This window comes from Somniosus microcephalus, chromosome 6, assembly GCF_052327205.1.
Source record: "Somniosus microcephalus isolate GS21.2 chromosome 6, FLI_Smic_1.0, whole genome shotgun sequence".
In the NCBI taxonomy this organism is placed as follows: Eukaryota; Metazoa; Chordata; class Chondrichthyes; order Squaliformes; family Somniosidae; genus Somniosus; species Somniosus microcephalus.
Window position 1 is genome coordinate 192,784,621 of NC_140992.1, and position 19,903 is coordinate 192,804,523.

At 45.2% G+C, this 19,903-nt stretch overlaps 1 protein-coding gene across 5 annotated transcripts in view; it reads left to right on the forward strand.

Annotated features, from left to right (window-relative positions):
* glg1a (golgi glycoprotein 1a) overlaps nt 1-19,903 on the forward strand; it is a 150,941-nt gene that overhangs the window by 121,294 nt on the left and 9,744 nt on the right. For 2 of the 5 annotated variants that reach the window (XM_085991133.1, XM_085991131.1), the window contains exons 17-23: nt 839-956; nt 1,826-1,918; nt 4,536-4,673; nt 8,235-8,358; nt 9,896-10,038; nt 14,741-14,842; nt 14,972-15,079. In XM_085991133.1, coding sequence (XP_085847259.1) covers nt 839-956; nt 1,826-1,918; nt 4,536-4,673; nt 8,235-8,358; nt 9,896-10,038; nt 14,741-14,842; nt 14,972-15,079 — 826 coding nt within the window. Of the gene's footprint in view, nt 1-838; nt 957-1,825; nt 1,919-4,535; nt 4,674-8,234; nt 8,359-9,895; nt 10,090-14,740; nt 14,843-14,971; nt 15,080-19,903 lie in introns of all 5 variants that reach the window. The other 3 variants (XM_085991134.1, XM_085991132.1, XM_085991130.1) reach the window with 2 other exon arrangements.

Consider the following 19,903-nt stretch of genomic DNA (forward strand, 5'->3'; position numbering starts at 1 on the left):
CTGGTCTGTGCTGAGTTTACTGATATCAACTGATGCGACAGATGGGGCAATGCAGTTGGCCTCTACAATTTTTTAAGATTCATTCTCTGAATGTGAACACCGCTGGCAAGGTTGCCCATCCCTAGTTGCCCTGAGAAGGTGGTTGTGAGCGGCCTTGAATTGCTGCAGTCCATGTGGTGAAGGTGCTCCCACAGCCCTGTTAGGGCGAATGTTCTGGTTGTTCTTTGTAGCAGTTTGATACAACTGAATGACTTGCTAGGCCGGTTCAGAGGGCAGTTAAGAGTCAACCATGTTAGTGTGGGACTGGAGTCACATATCGACCAGATCAGACCAGGTAAGGATGACAGGTTTCCTTCCCTAAAGACGTTAGTTTTAACAACAATCTGACGACTTCATGGTCACTTTTACTGGTACCAGCTATTTATTTTCAGATTTAAAAAATCTGAATTCAAATTCTCTAACTGCTATGGTGGAAGTTGAACTCTTGTTCAGGCCTCTGCATTACTAATCCAGTAACATAACTGCTACACTACCCTGTACACCTTAGTTAGGAAGGGAAAGCTTGGTCAGAATCTCCACTCCAATATGCAACAACCCCCATGTGTGGAGAAATCTGGCAAGAATACATTTCAAGTGTGATGCGCCCACTGTCAAATAGCTTTCTGGCAGTCACAATTAAAGTGCACACATAAATAATGGCCACTTGGGCAAGCTATCAGAGGGTGCCTCTAGGACCATGCACTAGCAAAGGTCTGACTGAGAAAATTGGCAAACAAAAGGGGTGGCAGGAACCTTCTGTAAAAGAATTCTGGCCCTTAACCCTCACGTTTCTGCGCAGGGTGGATGTTGTGATCTGTCTGAGTACCACAGTTCGGAATGACACGCTTCAGGACAACAAGGAGCAACGTGTGTCCATGAAATGTCGGAAACAGCTGCGTGTGGAAGAACTGGAAATGGTGAGTGCCGCTCAGTGTATAGCTATGGCAATGCATTGCTCCTTACTCGTCTTCCACTGCTAATGAATAGTCTGTTAAACAGGGAACTGCTTTGCATGCTAGCTACGTGAATCCACACTTTGCACAAAGATGTATCCTCGAATTGCTTCTCTGGTCTTTGACAGGTGGCAACAGAGAGGACCAGGTTGATATGAGACAAATGAACAAGAAAGGAAGAGGAAGTAACTCCCTCTCCCTGTAGCTGGAGTAGAGCAGTATGGCAGCAAATTGTATAGGTTAATCTCTTAGTCCTGGTTACTTACCCTGTACACAATAGTCACAAGTTGAGGCAAGTTGGCTCACCAGGGTCAGCTTAACCTGTGGGAGCCAATCCAAAGCCTCCCTACCAGCTTAGGTTTGAAGTGCATCCTACTGAAGGGGGGGAAGGGTGGTGGGAAGAATGTCCTGGTCCTACTATGGAAGGTATTGTTTCTAAAAGTAGTACCTCCTTGAACACTTGCCGCTTCTGTTGGTCAGCTGTGGACCACCAGATAGGCCTTTGGTGAACCATTGTAAGAGATTTAGAGGCTCTATTGGGGTGCGACTGCTCCGAATTGAGAACTCTCCGCAGGTTCCTGGCTGTTAAATGCGGGTGTTGAGATGGCTGTGAAATTACTTGAAATCTGCTCACATTGCTATCATCCTACAATCTGTCCAAATGAGTATGTCTGAGAAGCTCCAGGGCGTTGACTATAATTTCAGAATTTTCCTTTGGGGAGATGCACTGGGGTGATTAAAAGGAGAGAGGACCCTTGCTAAGCTTACAAAGAACTTGCCTATATAAAGGGAAGCCATGTATTTTTATTCACACTTTTCTCATCTCTCTACAGACTGAGGACATTCGTTTGGAGCCTGAGCTCTACGTATCTTGCAAAGCAGACATTGATAAGTACTGTAAGAGTGTACCATTTGGGAATGCACAGGTGAGCGACGGAGGGACCAGGATCTTAACCTGGGAAACGGTTTTCAGAGTTTTGAAGTCACTGAGAATTGGGAGCTATCTTCAGATGTCAGGAGCACAAAATTACCCTGCTTAACCTTGGCAGATGGCTTTGCAGAGCTGCATTCGACATGTTCAGTGGAATTGATTGTTTCTAAAAGTAGTACCTCTTGTAAAACATTAACTTACAATAAGCAGGGTATAGTGAGATGGATTTCTCTTGATTGTTTCTAAAATTAGTTATTTAGCCAGCCTGAAGCTGGCGGTGTCAAGTAGGCCCTTCCATCTGGGGTGGGGGGGGGGAATGTTTCTCAGACTGATTATTTCTGACAGGGATGCGTTTGTTAATCATTTCAGATCATCCACTTATTTCAAATTCGGCTCCCATCGATTTTTTTTCCCCCCCAAAGGGTTGCAGTTTAAGTATATCCTGTGAATTTTAATTTTGGATAAACCTGAAACTGTGAATTTGTGAGCTGATACTCCTTGCAGCCTGTTATCAGATGAGAGCTCATATAATTTTCCTTGGTGCAGCCAGAAATGGGCACTATGAAAAGGTTTGGAGACCTGCAGCGTGTGTTAAACACTTAGCACAAAATCCAATTGGGCCTTTCTCTCAAAAGCAGTGTAAGCAGAAGTGCCCAACTTGAGGTCTTTCTGCTGTTTTCGATCGTGATCGTGTTTGTTTTGACACTAGGTCTGTTAGTGCAGTGTTTGAGATCTTGTAGGTGATATCAGTCTGGGGCCTCCACTCCTCCAGCAGCAGCTGCAGTTTTTGGACAGATTTCAGCTCCCTCACACGTTTGAGGTTATGAAATGTAGATTTGGTGCATCTGTGCAAGCCAATGAGCTTGGAGAAGAATGAAAATGCAAAGCAGTTTGCATGAAAATACAAGGCCCCAGCTAATTTGTAGACATCTAAAAGTTAGCAAGGGAAAACCTTGGGACTGATGGGTTTCTAAGTGTCGAAGCTGCTGAAAACAAATTAGACTTGCCTTTTAAAATAAAAAAACATCAGTTTCTGAAAGGGATGATGATTAAAGAATCCATATACTGAGGATTGACCTGGAGATCCACTCAATGATGGTCTGGGAAGTATTTGAGCACCTGCCCAAAAGATCTCCTCGTACTTGTCGACATTCTCATTGTGGGCTTCCCTCATAGAAGTCAAATCGAAACCCAAGCAGCACTTCAAGGCGAATTGATACTAACTGGCCAAGGTGTCCTTTGTGAGGGCATTTCTGCACATCAGTGGTGTTTCCCAGGGGTCAGTATTCAGACCACTGCTGTTTGATATATTAATGACCTGGACTTTGGTATACAAGACATCATTTCAAAGTTCACAGATGACATGAAACTGGGAAATGTAGTAAACTGATAGCAGCAAACTTCAGGGGGACCTAGATAGACTGGTAAAATGGGCAGACACATGGCAGATGAAATTTAACGCAAAGAGATATGAAATGATGCATTTTGGTAGGAAGAAATGGAGAGTCATTCTAAACTAAATGATACAATTTTAAAGGGGGTGCAGGAAGAGAGAGACCTGGAGGATCATGTACACAAATCTTTGAAGGTGGCAGGACAAGTTGAGAAGGCTGTTTAAAAAAGCAGAGAGATCCTTGGCTTTATGAATAGAGGACAAAAGCAAGGAAGTTATGCTAAACCTTTAAAACACTGGTTAGGCCCCAGCTGGAGTATTGTGTTCAATTCTGGGCACCATGCTTTAGGAAGAATGTCGAGGCCTTGGAGAGGGTGCAGAGGAGATTTACTGGAATGGTACCAGGGATGAAGAGAGACTGGAGAAGCTGAGGTTATTCTCCTTGGAGCAGAGAAGGGATAGAGGTGTTCAAAATCATGAAGGGTTTTGATGCAGTAAATAAGGAGAAACTGTTTCCAGTGGCAGAATGTTCGGTAACCAGAGGACACTGATTTAAGGTTGAAGGGGTGGTAGAAGCTGATTCAATAGTGACTCTAAAGGGAATTGAATAAATACTTGAAGGGGAAAGGGCAGGGGAGTGGGACTAATTGGATAGTGCTACCAAAGAGCAGGCACGATGGGCCGAATGGCCGCCTCCTGTGCTCTGATTGCCCTACATCATTTGGTCTTTTACAAATGAGAGAAAGCAGTAGTGTATAACACATACAGCTGAGTTTGGGCCCTGTATTTCACTCATGTGCACATCTAAGAGCTGCCTTCTCTCCTCTTACCACCCCATCACCCAAAACTAACTCGATTTCTCCAGTTATTTCTAGATTTACTAGCTCTAAATAAACGACCTGCTCGATGACCTGTTTAATGTAAAAATCTGGTCACCTTGCTATCTTTTGTATTAGGATGCCTAGTCATGACTTTTCTTTACCTCTTAATTGTTAAATGTGATTTGCATCAAGTATTCATTTGATATTTTCTATCCCCCACCCCACCCCCTGACTCCCAGCTGCAGACTGTGTCCTGGACTCTGGTGTATATTTTTTGTGCGAAGTTTGCAGTACTAATCAACAAGTTGTTTCAGAAACCCATATAGTTGAGTTAATGAGTACAGATTCTTTTGACTTCATCTGACTGGGCAGCCCTGGTGTGCTCTTCCTCTTAACAGGTGGTCGAGTGTCTAAAAGATGTTAAGAAGTTTCTGTCCAACCACTGTCATGACAAAATCTTCAAACTGCAGGAGACGGAGATGAGTGACCCCGAGCTGGACTACACCCTCATGAGGGTCTGTAAGCAGATGATTAAGGTAGGAGGTTCTGAGAAGCTTTCAGTCTGGAGACTTCACTAATTATACTCTAAATAAAGCCAGCTTTTACCAGAAGGTCCAGCTCGTATATAATGTGACCCTGATGTTTCTGTCACCACAAAGCGAATCGTGGTTTGGACATGAGGCACTGCTATGTTCTTGAAGGCAGTTCTTCATTTTATTTTGTGCCTGGAGAAATCCAGAGTTTGTGTCTGGAAATATCTGCCAGTAATCGGGCTTCTTGCTTTTGAAGCCACTTCGTATCCCTGAAAGGTTGCTGCAGTTGTAGTAGTTTAAGTTTGGTGTCCAGGCTAGAACCTAATACTTGCACTCTTTCCCCCTCACTGCTGTGCTCATTGTTGCTATGTTGGACCTGTGTTATCACTTAGAAAAAAAATTCCCTTCTATGGGAGCAAAGCGTGTCTGCTGCTGAAATCTGCATCCTGGTACTCTGTGATCCAATGTCTACATTTCTTAATGGGTACCTTCCCTGATCTTTATCCTGAGGCTATGTTGTCATTATGGTGGGACAACCCTCCTTTAAATGGGAGGGGATTGAGACAAATGTGCAATGATTCATTTTATGCAACAAGACATTACAATGTTGTAGAAAGTGTGACTGGACTGATGGCCCTCAACTCACAGCCGCCAGAATAATGTACTTTTGGGGTATTTAAATAGAAGATAGGTGCAGGAGTAGGCCATTCGGCCCCTCAAGCCTGTTCTGCCATTTAATGAGATCATGGCTGATCATCCAAATTCAGTACCCTGTCCCTGCTTTCTCCCTTGATCCCTTTAGCTTTAAGAAATATATCTAACTCCTTTTTGAATATATTTAATGAATTGGCCTCCACTACCTTCTGTGGTAGAGAATTCCACAGGTTCACCACTCTTGGTGAAGAAATTCCTCCTCATCTCAGTCCTAAATGGCTTACCTCTTATCCTTAGACTATGACCCCTGGTTCTGGACTCCCCCGCCATCGGGAACACCCTTCCTGCATCTAGTCTGTCTAGTCCTGTTAGAATTTCATAAGTTTCAATGAGATCCCCTCTCATTCTTCTAAACTCTAGCGAATATAAGCCTAATCGACCCAATCTCTCCTCATGTGTCATTCCTGCCATCCCAGGTATCAGTCTGGTGAATCTTCGCTGCACTCTCTCCATGGCAAGAACATCCTTCCTCAGATAAGGCGACCAAAAACTGCACACAATACTCAAGGTGTGGTATCATCAAGGCCCTGTACAACTGCAGCAAGACATCCTTGCTCCTGTACGCAAATCCTCTCGCTATGAAGGCCAACATACCATTTGCCTTCTTAACCGCCTGCTGCACCTGCATGCTTACCTTCAGCAACTGGTGCACAAGGACACCCAGTGGTCTCGCTGCACTCGTGTAGCTGACCCTGCACCCCTTATGAATGAGAAGCTGCAGCCCTGCAGTTTTCGACCTCTGCAGAGCCCTTCTATCCTTTAGACTCTGAGCTTTAGATTATTGCCTGCTGACCTTTATTCCTGAGTCACTCGGTATCAACACACCACACTCTGGTTTGGTTCAGATTCCAAATTAACCAACTGGATTTATTTACAGACATTCACAGAATCACAGAAACCCCACAGTGCAGATAGAGGCCATTTCGGCCCATCGAGCCTGCACCGACACATATCCCACCCGATCCCCGTAACCCCTACACCAACACATATCCCACCCTATCCCTGTAACCCCACGTATTTAATCCCCCTAACACTAAGGGTCAATTTATCATAGCCAATCAACCTAACCTGCACATCTTTTGGACTGTGGGAGGAAACCGGAGCACCCGGAGGAAACCCACGCAAACACGGGGAGAATGTGCAAACTCCACACAGAGTCACCCGAGGCCGGATTCGAACCCGGGTCCCTGGCGCTGTGAGGCAGCAGTGCTAACCACTATGCCACCGTGCTACATTGAACAAGTAAGCCACATAAAGAACAGCTCAAGCTCATGGGCGATGGCATGATCTTTAATTGCACTGTGCTGCTGACAGCAGTGTAGATCGTCGGTCTCTTTACCAATGCTCTATGTAACATGCTCCAGCACTCGCTTTCAGTTCAGTTTCACCCAGGGCCACCCCGGTTCCCTCATGTCTCCAGTTTATCAGGCCAGAAGCTTAATTGCAAGGGCTCCACTGTGAATATCCAGGCAGACATAAACTAACGCAGAAAGAAGTTACAACTCTTTCCAGGTTGAATGATCCACAGGAGGAAGGTGTTTGGATCCCCCAAATGAAGTCTTCCTGGCTTCATGAACGCATTAATGCTGTTTGGAAGCCGAAGACAAAAGCCACCTTCTGGAAACCAAACCTGCTGGGGCCGAGCAGCTTTCCCTGTCTTAGATTGACCTTTTATATAGAGCACAATGTATTTTATATTCATACTCAAAGCCAGTTCTGTCTCTGCGTACCTACTTACACACCCACCCATATGCAGTGACACAAACTGGGAATGTGCTACATTCAAAGGCTAATGGATCATTTAAGCCTGTGGTTTGAGACTGTTGTGTATTTTGAATGTGTATTAGAATTGTCCACAGGGGATACCATTGTTGTGATTTGCAATGCACTATGGGAAATGTAGTGCATTGACTGAAGAAGCACATTGTAAATAAAATGGCCGTTAACTAACTCTCCACCCCAGAGTCCTCCTTAATTGTTATATAGATAAGGGTATAAAACCCCTTGAGACACAACATAAAACACCTTGAGACACAACAGAGACTGCGAGAGGAAAAACTGAAGCATGAAAGTGGGGATGCTAGGGTGCAATTGAACCTAAAGTGAGTTTTGGTGTGTTGAAGCATTGATAGAGGCTGACTACATGCGTTGCTATTGGGAGCAGATTGTAATTTCAAAAGATCGGGCCATTTGCTGCTGTTGTACATAAGCTTGTGGTGTTCTGTAGGTACTGTACTTGTTCAATATCTAAATAAATCTAGTTGGTCAATTTGGGAACTAAGTCTGGTTCAACTGTCGTATCTTGATAATACCGTCTTTGAGTGACTTATATGTGGGTACTAGCGATCTAGTATTGTGGGAGTTCTAAATGGTATGAGGGGGTAGGAAACTCGGGGCTGAGGCTCTGGGTCATAGGGACATGATGTCTGCTTTATGGGAAATGCGGGTAGACTGCAGCAAGAGGGAACGGTGTGATTAGCATACCGTAAAGTTACATCACAATGGTGATAACAAATTGTGAGATGTCTAGGGTACAAGACACAACAGGAAGTGTTCATCGATTGAATGCATTCTCAAATTGTTAAAGGCTGAATTTCCCGGCTGCTAAACAGTGTTTTCTATGTGGCCGTTAAATCCCGTTTTGGTGGTGATTAAGAAGGGTGAAGCCAATCTACCATTGGCTTATTGGAGGGTTGTTATTTATTATTTGGGGAATGTTCAAGCTGCAGCCTCAAAAGCATCTGTGTATGGGTTAAACAATTTTATTCAAGCAGGGCTTCGTTAGAACAAGATTTGAATGTTTGGCTGCTCGTGTGGACTCTTGACTAGTTGTGTTCCATGTGTTTGCAGCGTTACTGCACTGATGCTGACTCAAAGAACGTGCTGCAGTGCCTAAAGCTGAATAAGAATGCCGAACTGATGGACCCCAAGTGCAAGCAGATGATCACCAAGCGGCAAATCACGCAGAACACTGGTATGTGCTGCCGAGCCCAGAAAATCCAGCAAAATTCATGGGGTTGGAAACCTCCCAGCGTAGGGCCCTGAAGCCTTGAGGGGAAGAGGAAGAGGAGATGGGACCCACACTGCCAAGTCATTGCAGTTTTTTGTGGAATTATGGGCTGTTCTGTGCTGTGGGCCCCACCTGTCGGGAACAGGAATTGACGTAGCCCAAATTCATTTCTGTAGGGCATTTACAGTCAGCAGAGAGAGGGAACTTTTATCTCTGCACGTGGGTTCCCAGGCGTGCAGAACCTAGTCCTCACTACACACAGCTTCTAATCTGCAGGGGATACTTCCTAGGAAAGAAAAAGTAACCGTGAATTGAGCATTGCCTTTGTATTGCTCCTTCCATGGACAGATGGGTTTTGTACAATCGCTTAGTGTCCAATCCCCCCATGTGTAACAAGCTAATTTAGTGCATGCCTATTTAACAAGGCTGTTAATAGTTCTGCAGTGTTGGTGTCTGGGTGCTGTGTTCTCAGTGCTTTAGAAGTGATCTGATTCTAGATTGGAACTCTTGGGATTGAGAATGCTGTCACAGGTTTTTTTTGAAATGGAGTTATTTATCTGCTGTGGGGTTCACTCTTGTTTTATAAAAATAGGTTGATAATGCTCAACAGAATGTGAGTTAGTGGAACATGTTGGAGTTGCCCGAAAATTACTCCAAATAGCCACAGTAGGGCATCGGAGGAATATTACAAATGCATTTACTGATGGGCCTACTTCTGTTCCTATCTCTCTGGGAACAAACTATCAGCTGCTCGAGCCTGTTCTGCCATTCAATTAGATTATGGCTGATCTGTATCTTAACTCCATTTACACGCCTTGGTTCCATATCCCTTAATACCCTTCCCTAGATTGCTATCCATCTCAGTTTTGAAATTTTCAATTGACCCAGCCTCAACAGCTTTGTGTAGGAGTGTTCCAGATTTCCACTACCCTTTGACCCTTAACTTTTAAGGCGTTGTGGAATTAAATGTAATGCTGGTCGTAAAAGAAAAGGCTTGGTAAGTTATGTCAATGAAACCTTTAGATTTAAATACCCAAGAAACTTGGCAGATGTCTTGTTAGTAAATGCAGCTGTGGTAGCCATTAAAGCCACGATTTCCCTTTTTTGGCTTTTAAGGTATTCTCTTCCATTCTTTCTTGGGGTTTCCTGTGCAGACCATCTCCAGCCAAACTGGTGACCTGTCCCCAGACCTGTCGATGCTGGTCTCAAATAGGCTTAGTTGGGGCAGAGTTATAAGTAGAGTCCTGGGGTAACTTCACCTTGGTTCTTCCCTATGGGAAAGCACCTGGTTTCAGACACTTAACCATGACAACGTAGCTGAAATGGTGACTTACACACGAACCCACATTGTTTTACTACAGCCCAGTGCTGTGCTGCCCCACAGTCTCCAGAAAGCCAACTGTGAGCATAGCCATATGACTGATGTCCACACTGTGACCAGTTTTTCCTCCATGTATTATAGTGCTTTGTTCATTTTAAGTATTGTGTGTGTCTGTTTCAGATTACCGTTTAAATCCAGTCCTGAGGAAAGCCTGCAAGGCTGACATCCCCAAGTTCTGCCAGTCTGTTTTGAATAATGTAAAAGATGGCAAAGAGCTGGAGGGTCAGGTCGTCTCCTGTCTGAAACTGAAATATGCTGACCAGGTACTGACAGGACAGGTGGGCCACGAAGGAGACGGTTTTCCTGAAATACATGTTGGTCATTTCTCTTTCTCTCTCCCTCCCTTGCTCATGTGCTCATTGTTACATACCATAACTAAGCAAATGTATGTGCCTTCATTCAGGCATGTAATGGTTGTGTTGATTACTGTGGTGGGATTGTCAGCCTCTTGTTACTGGATTTTACACTGTTTGCAAGTTTGTTGCTAAGCAGTGTGTAGTATCAGGGTTGAGGGGGTTTAGTAATGAGAAACTGGGGCTTTTTTCATTGGAACAAAAAAGGTTAAGAGGTGATCTGATCGAGGTGCTCAAAAGAAATGAAGATTTGATAAAGTAAATCGGAAGCAAAACACTGGTCAGTAACTAGAGGTCATACCTTTTAGGATTATTAAAAGGGAGGGATTAGGACATAGAACGCCTGAAAAAGAAACACTTAAAAGGGAATCGGGTGAAGTGGATAGTACTTTCAGAGAATCAGCAGAGGCATGATGGGCTGAACGGCCACCTCCTTTGCTGTAAAATTCTATGATTCAATGCGGTATGCGGGCTTCCTGTCAGAGTATCAGCTGGCTTTGTTCTGGAAGTCCACCTCAGTTCTTTGTCATTGCCAGTTTAGCTAATGTACCAGAAAACAGTCATATTTTAGCGTGGCCTTTCCACTTTTTTGTTTTTGGAAAATTCTGAAAATTTTATAAAAGTTTAAGTTTCCACTGAGCTTTGTGTGAGGTTATGCACTTTGGCAGGAAAAATCGTAGAGCAAGTTATTATCTTAATGGCAAGAAACTGGAAAGTACTGAAGTACAAAGGGATCTGGGGGTCCTGGTGCACGAAACTCAAAAGGTTAGTATGCAGGTGCAGCAAGTGATTAAGAAGGCCAATGAAATGTTGGCTTTCATTGCTAGGGGGATAGAATATAAAAATAGGGAGGTATTGCTTCAGTTGTACAAGGTATTGGTGAGACCGCACCTGGAATACTGCGTACAGTTTTGGTGTCCATACTTAAGAAAGGACATACTTGCTCTCGAGTCAGTACAAAGAAGGTTCACTCGGTTAATCCCGGGGATGAGGGGGTGGACATATGAGGAGAGGTTGAGTAGATTGGGACTCTACTCATTGGAGTTCAGAAGAATGAGAGGCGATCTTATTGAAACATATAAGATTGTGAAGGGGTTGGATCGGGTGGATGCGGGGAGGATGTTCCCGATGATGGGTGAAACTAGAACTAGGGGGCATAGTCTTAGAATAAGTGGCTGCTCTTTCAAAACTGAGATGAGGAGGAACTACTTCACTCAGAGGGTGGTAGGTCCATGGAATATGCTGCCCCAAAAAGCTGTAGAAGCTACATCATTACATAAATTTAAAACAGAAATAGACAGTTTCCTAGAAGTAAAGGGAATTAAGGGTTATGGGGAGCGGGCAGGAATTTGGACATGAGTCTAGGTTCGGATCGGACATGGCCCTGTGGGTAGCAGAGCGGGCCCAGGGGCCGTGTAGCCTGATCCTGCTCCTATTTCGTATGTCTAATTCTGTTAGATTCAGGAGATGGTTCTGTGATAGTGGATTGGCGGTTAGGATCAGATCAGCCATGATCTTATTGAATGGCGGAGCAGGCTCGAGGGGCCGATTGGCCTACTCCTGCTCCTATTTCTTATGTTCTTTCATATTCTGCTTAAGACTTTTCAGAGCAATATCTTCCCCATTAAGGTCTTTGTGTATATTTACTGCAGTCCTGCTGTCCTTAATTTATAGGAGCACTCGAATTCAAGAATTGTAGATCTCACCACAGGTCCTTTACAGTGATCGATACAAGGGAACGCTGCTCCCATTGCACTTTGGAAATCATGCAATGTTAGACATAGTACACTCAAACTAGCTTATGCAGTTTGCAATCAGCATTTGACAGTTAAGATTAATAGCTTATAAAATTTAGACGGTTTTAATTCCCCAGGGCCTGAATTTACATCCTAGGGTACTTAAGGAAGTGGCCCTAGAAATAGTAGATGCATTGCTGGTCATCTTCCAAAATTCTATAGACTCCGGAACAGTTCCCATGGATTGGAGGATAGCTAATGTAACCCCACTATTTAAGAAGGGTGGTAGAGAGAAAACGGGGAATTATGGACCGGTAAGCCTGACATCGGTAGTGGGGAAAATGCTAGAGTCCATTTATAAAAGATGTAATAGCAGAACACTTGGAAAACAGTGACTGGATCGGATAAAGTCAACATGGATTTACAAAAGGTAAATCATGCTTGACTAATCTGGAATTTTTTGAGGATGTAACTGGTAGAATAGATGCGGGAGAACCAGTGGATGTGGTGTATTTGGACTTTCAGAAGGCTTTCGATAAGGTCCCGCATAAGAGATGAGCGTGCAAAGTTAAAGCACATGGGATTGGGGGTAAGGTACTGTCTTGGATAGAGAACTGGTTGGCAGACAGGAAACAAAGAGTTGGAATAAACGGGTCTTTTTCCGAGTGGCAGGCAGTGACTAGTGGGATACCGCAGGGATCGGTGCTAGGACCCCAGCTATTCACAATATATATAAATGATCTAGACGAGGGAACTAGATGTAATATCTCCAAGTTTGCAGACGACACAAAGCTGGGTGGGCGTGTGCTGTGAGGAGGATGCAGAGAATCTCCAGTACAATTTGGACAGGTTGGGTGATTGGGCAGATGCATGGCAGATGCAGTATAATGTGGATAAATGCGAGGTTATCCACTTCGGTGGCAAAAATAGGAAGACAGATTATTTGAACGGCAATAGATTGGGAGAAGGGGAAGTGCAACGAGACCTGGATGTCCTTGTGCACCAGTCGCTGAAGGTAAGCATGCAGGTGCAGCAGGCGGTTAAGAAGGCAAATGGTATGTTGGCCTTCACAGCGAGAGGATTCAAGTACAGGAGCAAGGATGTCTTGCTGCAGTTGTACAGGGCCTTGGTGAGACCACACCTTGAGTATTGTGTGCAGTTTTGGTCGCCTTATCTGAGGAAGGATGTTCTTGCCATGGAGGGAGTGCAGCGAAGATTCACCAGACTGATACCTGGGATGGCAGGAATGACGTATGAGGAGAGATTGGGTCGATTAGGCTTATTCGCTAGAGTTTAGAAGAATGAGAGGGGATCTCATTGAAACTTATAAAATTCTAACAGATACAGGAAGGATGTTCCCAATGGCGGGGGAGTCCAGAACCACAAGTTACAGTCTAAGGATAAGGGGTAAGCCATTTAGGACTGATGAGGAATTTCTTCATCCAGAGAGTGGTGAACCTGTGGAATTCTCTGGCACACAAGGCAGTTGAGGCCAATTCATTAAATATATTCAAGAAGGAGTTGGATATATTTCTTGAGGATATGGGGAGAAAGCGGGGACAGGGTACTGAATTTGGATGATCAGCCATGATCTCATTAAATGGGATTCCTCCGGGTGCTCCGGTTTCCTCCCACAGTCCAAAGATGTGCAGGTTAGGTTGATTGGCTATGATAAAATTGACCCTTAGTGTTAGGGGGATTAAATACGTGGGGATAGGGTGGGATATGTGTTGGTGTAGGGGTTACGGGGATCAGGGGTGGGATATGTGTCGGTGCAGGCTCGATGGGCCGAAATGGCCTCTATCTGCACTGTGAGGTTTCTGTGATTCTGTGATTTCTGTAAATGGTGGAGTGGGCTCGAGGGGCCGAATGGCCTACTCCTGCTCCTATCTTCTATGTTTCTATTATAAAATGTTGCAAGCTAAGATGACATACTCCAATAAAAAGCAGAAAATGCTTGAAAGCACTCGGGCAGCATCTGTGGAGAAAGAGTTTCTAATGGAAGGTCATCCACAGATGCTGCCTGACCTGCTGAGTTTCCAGCATTTTGTTTTTATTTTACATTTCCAGCATCTGCAGTATTTTGCTTTTTATTTTACTTAATACTCCATGCAGGCACATGTTGGGAGTTCAGCTCACCAAGAACAAAAGCTAACTGTTAATTAGAGGCAAGTTTCCCACTGTTTGGCAGATGTTCGTTCATTTGTAGAGGCTATATTTAGTGAGTAAGGAAAGCCTCTCATAGTCTGATGTTTTATGAAGAGATGTTCTGAGCCGCGATTAGACAGGAGAGGAGCTTTCTGTGTGTTAATGGCCATGTCATCCTCTCGTGATTAAAAACAAGCTGAATGCACAGAACTGGATTTCCAAATTGTTTGACACAACCACTTATTAACTCAAGATCTGGTGACTGAAGGCAGCTAATGTCTTTACAGTGATTGGTGGCTGCTGTTAGTAAGTGGAAGGCCTGTTGGTTTGGATGAATAAGATCTGTGTATTAAATTAGGGCCTGGATTTTTTTTGGAAAGTGGCCAGCTCCACTGCACCTTGGTGTACTGACACGCCTTTTGGAGTTGTGCAGCTCGACAGATTTTCTTTCCAATGACCCTGCCTGTGTTTATTGTGTATACAACCTTTCCACATCTTTACCTGCAGTGAGCAGAATTAAATCCAGGCCGAAAGGGACTGGACTGATTCCACTGATCGACATTTCTTGCTCTATTTCTAAGCTATATTTAGAGTCAGCCCTCGCAGTGGCCTGATCTGAGCTATTATGAATCTTCAGTTTTCCTGTAGAACGTTCTGAGAATAGATTTAAGAGTAGCTTGTGTTAAAGTGACTGAGCTCCATCTGATGACATTCTCATTTCTTGGCAGCGTTTATCTTCAGACTGTGAAGATCAGATTCGTGTGATTATCCAGGAGTCAGCCCTGGACTACAGGCTGGACCCTCAACTGCAGATACACTGCAATAAAGAGGTGGGTTGGACTCATGATGACAAGAGGAAAGGACAGGAGGGTGGGAATATTGACTGAGATAAAGGAGTGTTGGGGGTGGGGGAATATAACTGGGATCATCCTGTGAAGCTTCATTTGCTGTTTTTGCAGATTAACACTCTGTGTGCAGAGGAAGCGGCAGCACAGGAACAGACTGGACAGGTAGAGGAGTGTCTGAAAATCAACCTCCTGAAGATTACAGGAGAATCCTGCAAAAAGGTATGGTCTTTTTTTTTATAGTTGATTGATTTTAAAAGTTAATCATTAAGCTACATCAAGGAAGGAGGAACAAAGGGATCTAGGGGTCGAATCACAAATTTAACACCGCCATAAGAAATGCAAACAACGCGCTTCAATTCTAAAGGAATAGAATCATAGAAGGATGCCATTCGGCCTATCTTGTCTGTGCCAACCGAAAGAGCTATCCAGCCTAATCCCAGCTCTTGGTCCGTAGCCTTGTAGGTTACAGCACTTCAAGGGCATATCCAAGTACTTTTTTAATGTGATGAGGGTCTCTGCCTCTACCACCCTTTCAGGCAGTGAGTCCCAGACCCCCCACCACCCGATGGGTGAAAAAATTTCTCCCAAATCCCCCCTCTAATCCTTTTACCAATTACTTTAAATCTATGCCCCTGGTTATTGACCTCTCTGGTAAGGGAAATGGGTCCTTTCTATCTAGGCCCCATATAATTTTATACACCTCAATTAAGTCTCTCCTCAGCCTTCTCTGTCCCAAATAAAGCAACCCCAGCCTAGCCAATCTTTCCTCATAGCCAAAATTCTGCAGTGCTGGCAACATCCTCATAAATCTCCTCTGTACCCTCTCCAGTGCAATCACATCTTTCCTGTAATGTGGTGACCAGAACTGCACGCAGTACTCTAGCTGAGGCCTAACTAGCGTTTTATGCTGTTCAAGCGTAACCTCCCTGCTCTTCTGTTTTATGCCTCGGCTAATAAAGGAAAGTATCCCATATGCCTTCCTTATCTACCTGCCCTGCTACCTTCAGGGATCTGTGGACATGCAATCCAAGGTCCCTCTGTTCCTCTACACCTCTCAGTACCCTACCATTTATTGTGTGTTCCCCTGTCGTCTTAGCCCTCCCCAAATGCATTACCTCACACTCCTGGATTGAATTCCATTTGCCACTTTTCTGTCCACCTGACCAGTCCATTGATATCTTCCTGCAGTCTGCAGCTATCTAGCTCACTATCAATCACAGCCAGTTTATGTAACATCTGCAAACTTCTCAATCATGTCCCCTACATTGAAGTCTAAATCATTGATATATACCACAAAAAGCAAGGGACCTAATACTGAGCCCTGCGGAACCCCACAGGAAACAGCCTTCCAGTCACAAACACCTGTCGACCATTACCCTTTTTGCTTCCTGCTGCTGAGCCAATTTTAGATCCAACTTGCCACTTTTCCTTGGATTCCCATGGACATTTACATTTCTGGCCAGTCTGCCATGTGGGACCTTGTCAAAAGCTGTGCTAAAATCCATGTAGACTACATCAAACACACTACCCTCATTGATCCTCCTCAAAATTCGATCAAGTTAATCAGACACAACCTTCCCTTAACAAATTCATGCTGATTGTCCTTGATCATCATCATCTTTCGTACGGTAGTAGCAAAGCAAATTAAATGTTTAAGTCAGATATCTGGGTCAAAGCTTCCGGTGTAACAGCATGGATAACTTGTAGGCTGCCTGCAAATTTCCTGAGGGGAGAGCTCAATGATTTTTTTAGATTTGTTTTTATGGGATGTGGGCATCACTGGCAAGGCCAGCATTTATTGCCCATCCCTAATTGCCCTTAAGGTGGTGGTGAGCCGCCTTCTTGAACCGCTGCAGTCCGTGTGATGAAGGTACGCCCACGGTGCTGTTAGGTAGGGAGTTCCAGGATTTTGATCCAACGACATTGAAGGATCGGCGATATACTTCTAAGTTAGGATGATGTGTGACTTGGCAGGGCACGTGGTGGTGGTGGTGTTTCCATGCGTCTGCTGCCCTTGTCCTAGGTGGAAGAGGTTGCGGGTTGGTTTGGGAGGTGCTGCCGAAGAAGCCTTGTCAAGTTGCTGCATTGCATCTTGTAGATGGTACACACTGCAGCTACGGTACGCCGGTGGTGGAGGGAGTAGATGTTTAAGGTGGTAGAGGGGGTGCTAATCTGACCTGCCCTTGTTGCCACAATATTTGTGGCTGGTCCAGTTAAGCTCCTGGTCAATGGTGACCCCCAGGATGTTGATGGTGGGGGTTCGGTGATGGTAATGCCATTGAATGTCAAGGGGCGGTGTTTAGACTCTCGCTTGTTGGAGATAGTCATTGACTGGCACTTCTGTGGCGTGAATGTTACCTGCCACTTATCAGCCCAAGCCTGAGCATCGTCCAGGTCTTGTTGCATGCAGGCATGGACTGCTTCATTATCTGAGAAGTTATGAATGGCACTGAACACTGCAGTCATCAGCGAACATCCCCATTTCTGACCTTTATGATGGAGGGAAGTTCATTGATGAAGCAGCTGAAGATGGTTGGAACTAGGACACTGCCCTGAGGAACTCTTGTGATGCCCTGGGGCTGTGATGATTGACCTTCAATCACCACAGCCATCTTCCTTTGTGCTAGGTATGACTCCAGCCAGTGGAGCGTTTCCCCCCCCACCCCCCGATTCCCATTGACTTCAGTTTTACTAGGGCTCCTTCATGCCACACTCGGTCAAATACTGCCTTGATGTTGAGGGCAGTCACACTCCCCTCGCCTCTGGAATTCAGCTCCTTTGTCCATGTTTGGACCAAGGCTGTAATGAGGTCGACAGCTGAGTGGTCTTGGCGGAACCCAAACTGAGCATCAGTGAGCAGGTTATTGGTGTGCAAGTGCTGCTTGATAGCACTGTCGATGACGCCTTCCATCACTTTGCTGATTGAAAGTAGACTAATGGGACGGTAATTGTCCGGATTGGATTTGTCCTGCTTTTTGTGGACAGGACATACCTGGGCAGTTTTCCACATTGTCGGATAGATGCCAGTGTTGTAGCTGTATTGGACAGCTTGGCTAGAGGCGTGGCTAGTTCTGGAGCACAAGTCTTCACGATAGCCGGGATGTTGTCGGGGCCCAAAGCCTTTGCTGTATCCAGTGCGCTCAGCCGTTTCTTGCTATTGTGGAGTGAATCGAATTGGCTGAAGATTGGCTTCTGTGATGGTGGGGACCTCAGGAGGAGATTGATATGGATCATCCACTCTGCACTTCTGGCTGAAGATGGTTGCAAACGCTTCAGCCTTGTCTTCTGCAGTGCTGGGCTCCACCATCATTGAGGATGGGGATATTCATGGAGCCTCCTCCTCCCGTTAGTTGTTAATTGGTCCACCACCATTTACGACTGGATGTGGCAGGACTGCAGAGCTTTGATCTGATCCGTTGATTGTGGGATCACTTAGCCCTGTCTATAGCACGCTGCTTCTGCTTTTTAGCATGCATTTAGTTCTGTGTTGCAGCTTCCCCAGGTTGGCACCTCATTTTTAGGTATGCCTGGTGCTGCTCCTGGCATGCTCTTCTACACCAGGGTTGGTCCCCTGGCTTGATGGGAATGGTAGTGAGGGATATGCTGGGCCATGAAGTTACAGATTGTGGTGGAATACAAATCTGCTGCTGATGGCCCACAGCGCCTCATGGATGGCCAGTTTTGAGCTGCTAGATCTGTTCGTAGCGAGAGGGTTTGAGTACAGGAACAAGGATGTCTTGCTGCAGTTGTACAGGGCCTTGGTGAGACCACACCTTGAGTATTGTGTGCGTTTTGGTTGCCTTATCTGAGGAAGGATGTTCTTGCCATGGAGGGAGTGCAGCGAAGATTCACCAGACTGATACCTGGGATGGCAGGAATGAAGTATGAGGAGAGATTGGGTCGATTGGGCTTATTATACTCGCTGGAGTTTAGAAGAGTGAGAGGGGATCTCATTGAAACTTACAAAATTCTAACAGGACTAGACAGACTAGATGCAGGAAGGATGTTCCCGATGGTCGGAGAGTCCAGAACCAGGGGTCACAGTCTAAAGATAAGGGGTAAGCCATTTAATCAATCAACTTTATTGTCATTGTTAGTGCACAAGTGCAGTACAACGAAATGTAGGCTTGCGGCTCCCGAGAGTGTACATTTAGATTAAGACATTTAAACATTCAACATTCATTTGGCTTGTAATACATTAACATAAACATAATAAAGTGCATTGGCAGATGTGCAGGCTTTAGAGTTTATTTGTGGAGTTCAGTAGGATGACAGCCCTGGGAAAGAAGCTGTTCCTAAATCTGGTCGTTCGGGTGCGAATGCATCTGTAGCGTCTCCCAGATGGCAGGAGGGCGAACAGACTGTGGCTGGGGTGGGTAGGGTCTTTGATGATGGTCCGTGACCTCCGTAAACAGCGTTTCTGGTATATGTGCTCTATGGTTGGTAGCTGGGTGCCGGTAATGCGTTGGGCAGTTTTGACTACCCGCTGCAGGGCTTTCCGGTCATAGTAGCTACAGCTGCCATACCATACTGTGATACAGTTCGTCAGGATGCTCTCTATTGTGCAGCGGTAAAAGTTAGAGAGGATCAGGGGTGACAGGTTACATCCCTTCAGCCTCCTTAGGAAATATAGGCGCTGCTGGGCCTTCTTCACCAGAGAGGAGGTATTGAGGGACCAGGAGAGGTCTTCCGTGATGTGGACTCCGAGGAACTTAAAGCTGTCCACCCTTTCCACCATAGCCCCATGGATGTGGATGGGGGTGTGACTTCCGCCTTTAGACTTCCTGAAGTCCACAATGATTTCTTTGGTTTTCTTGATGTTGAGATGATGAGGAATTTCTTCACCCAGAGAGTGGTGAACCTGTGGAATTCTCTACCACAGAAGGCAGTAGAGGCCAATTCACAAATATATTCAAGAAGGAGTTGGATATATTTCTTAAGGCTAAAGGGATCAAGGGATATGGGGAGAAAGCAGGGACAGGGTACTGAAGTTGGATGATCAGCCATGATCTCATTGAATGGCGGAGCAGGCTCGAGGGGCTG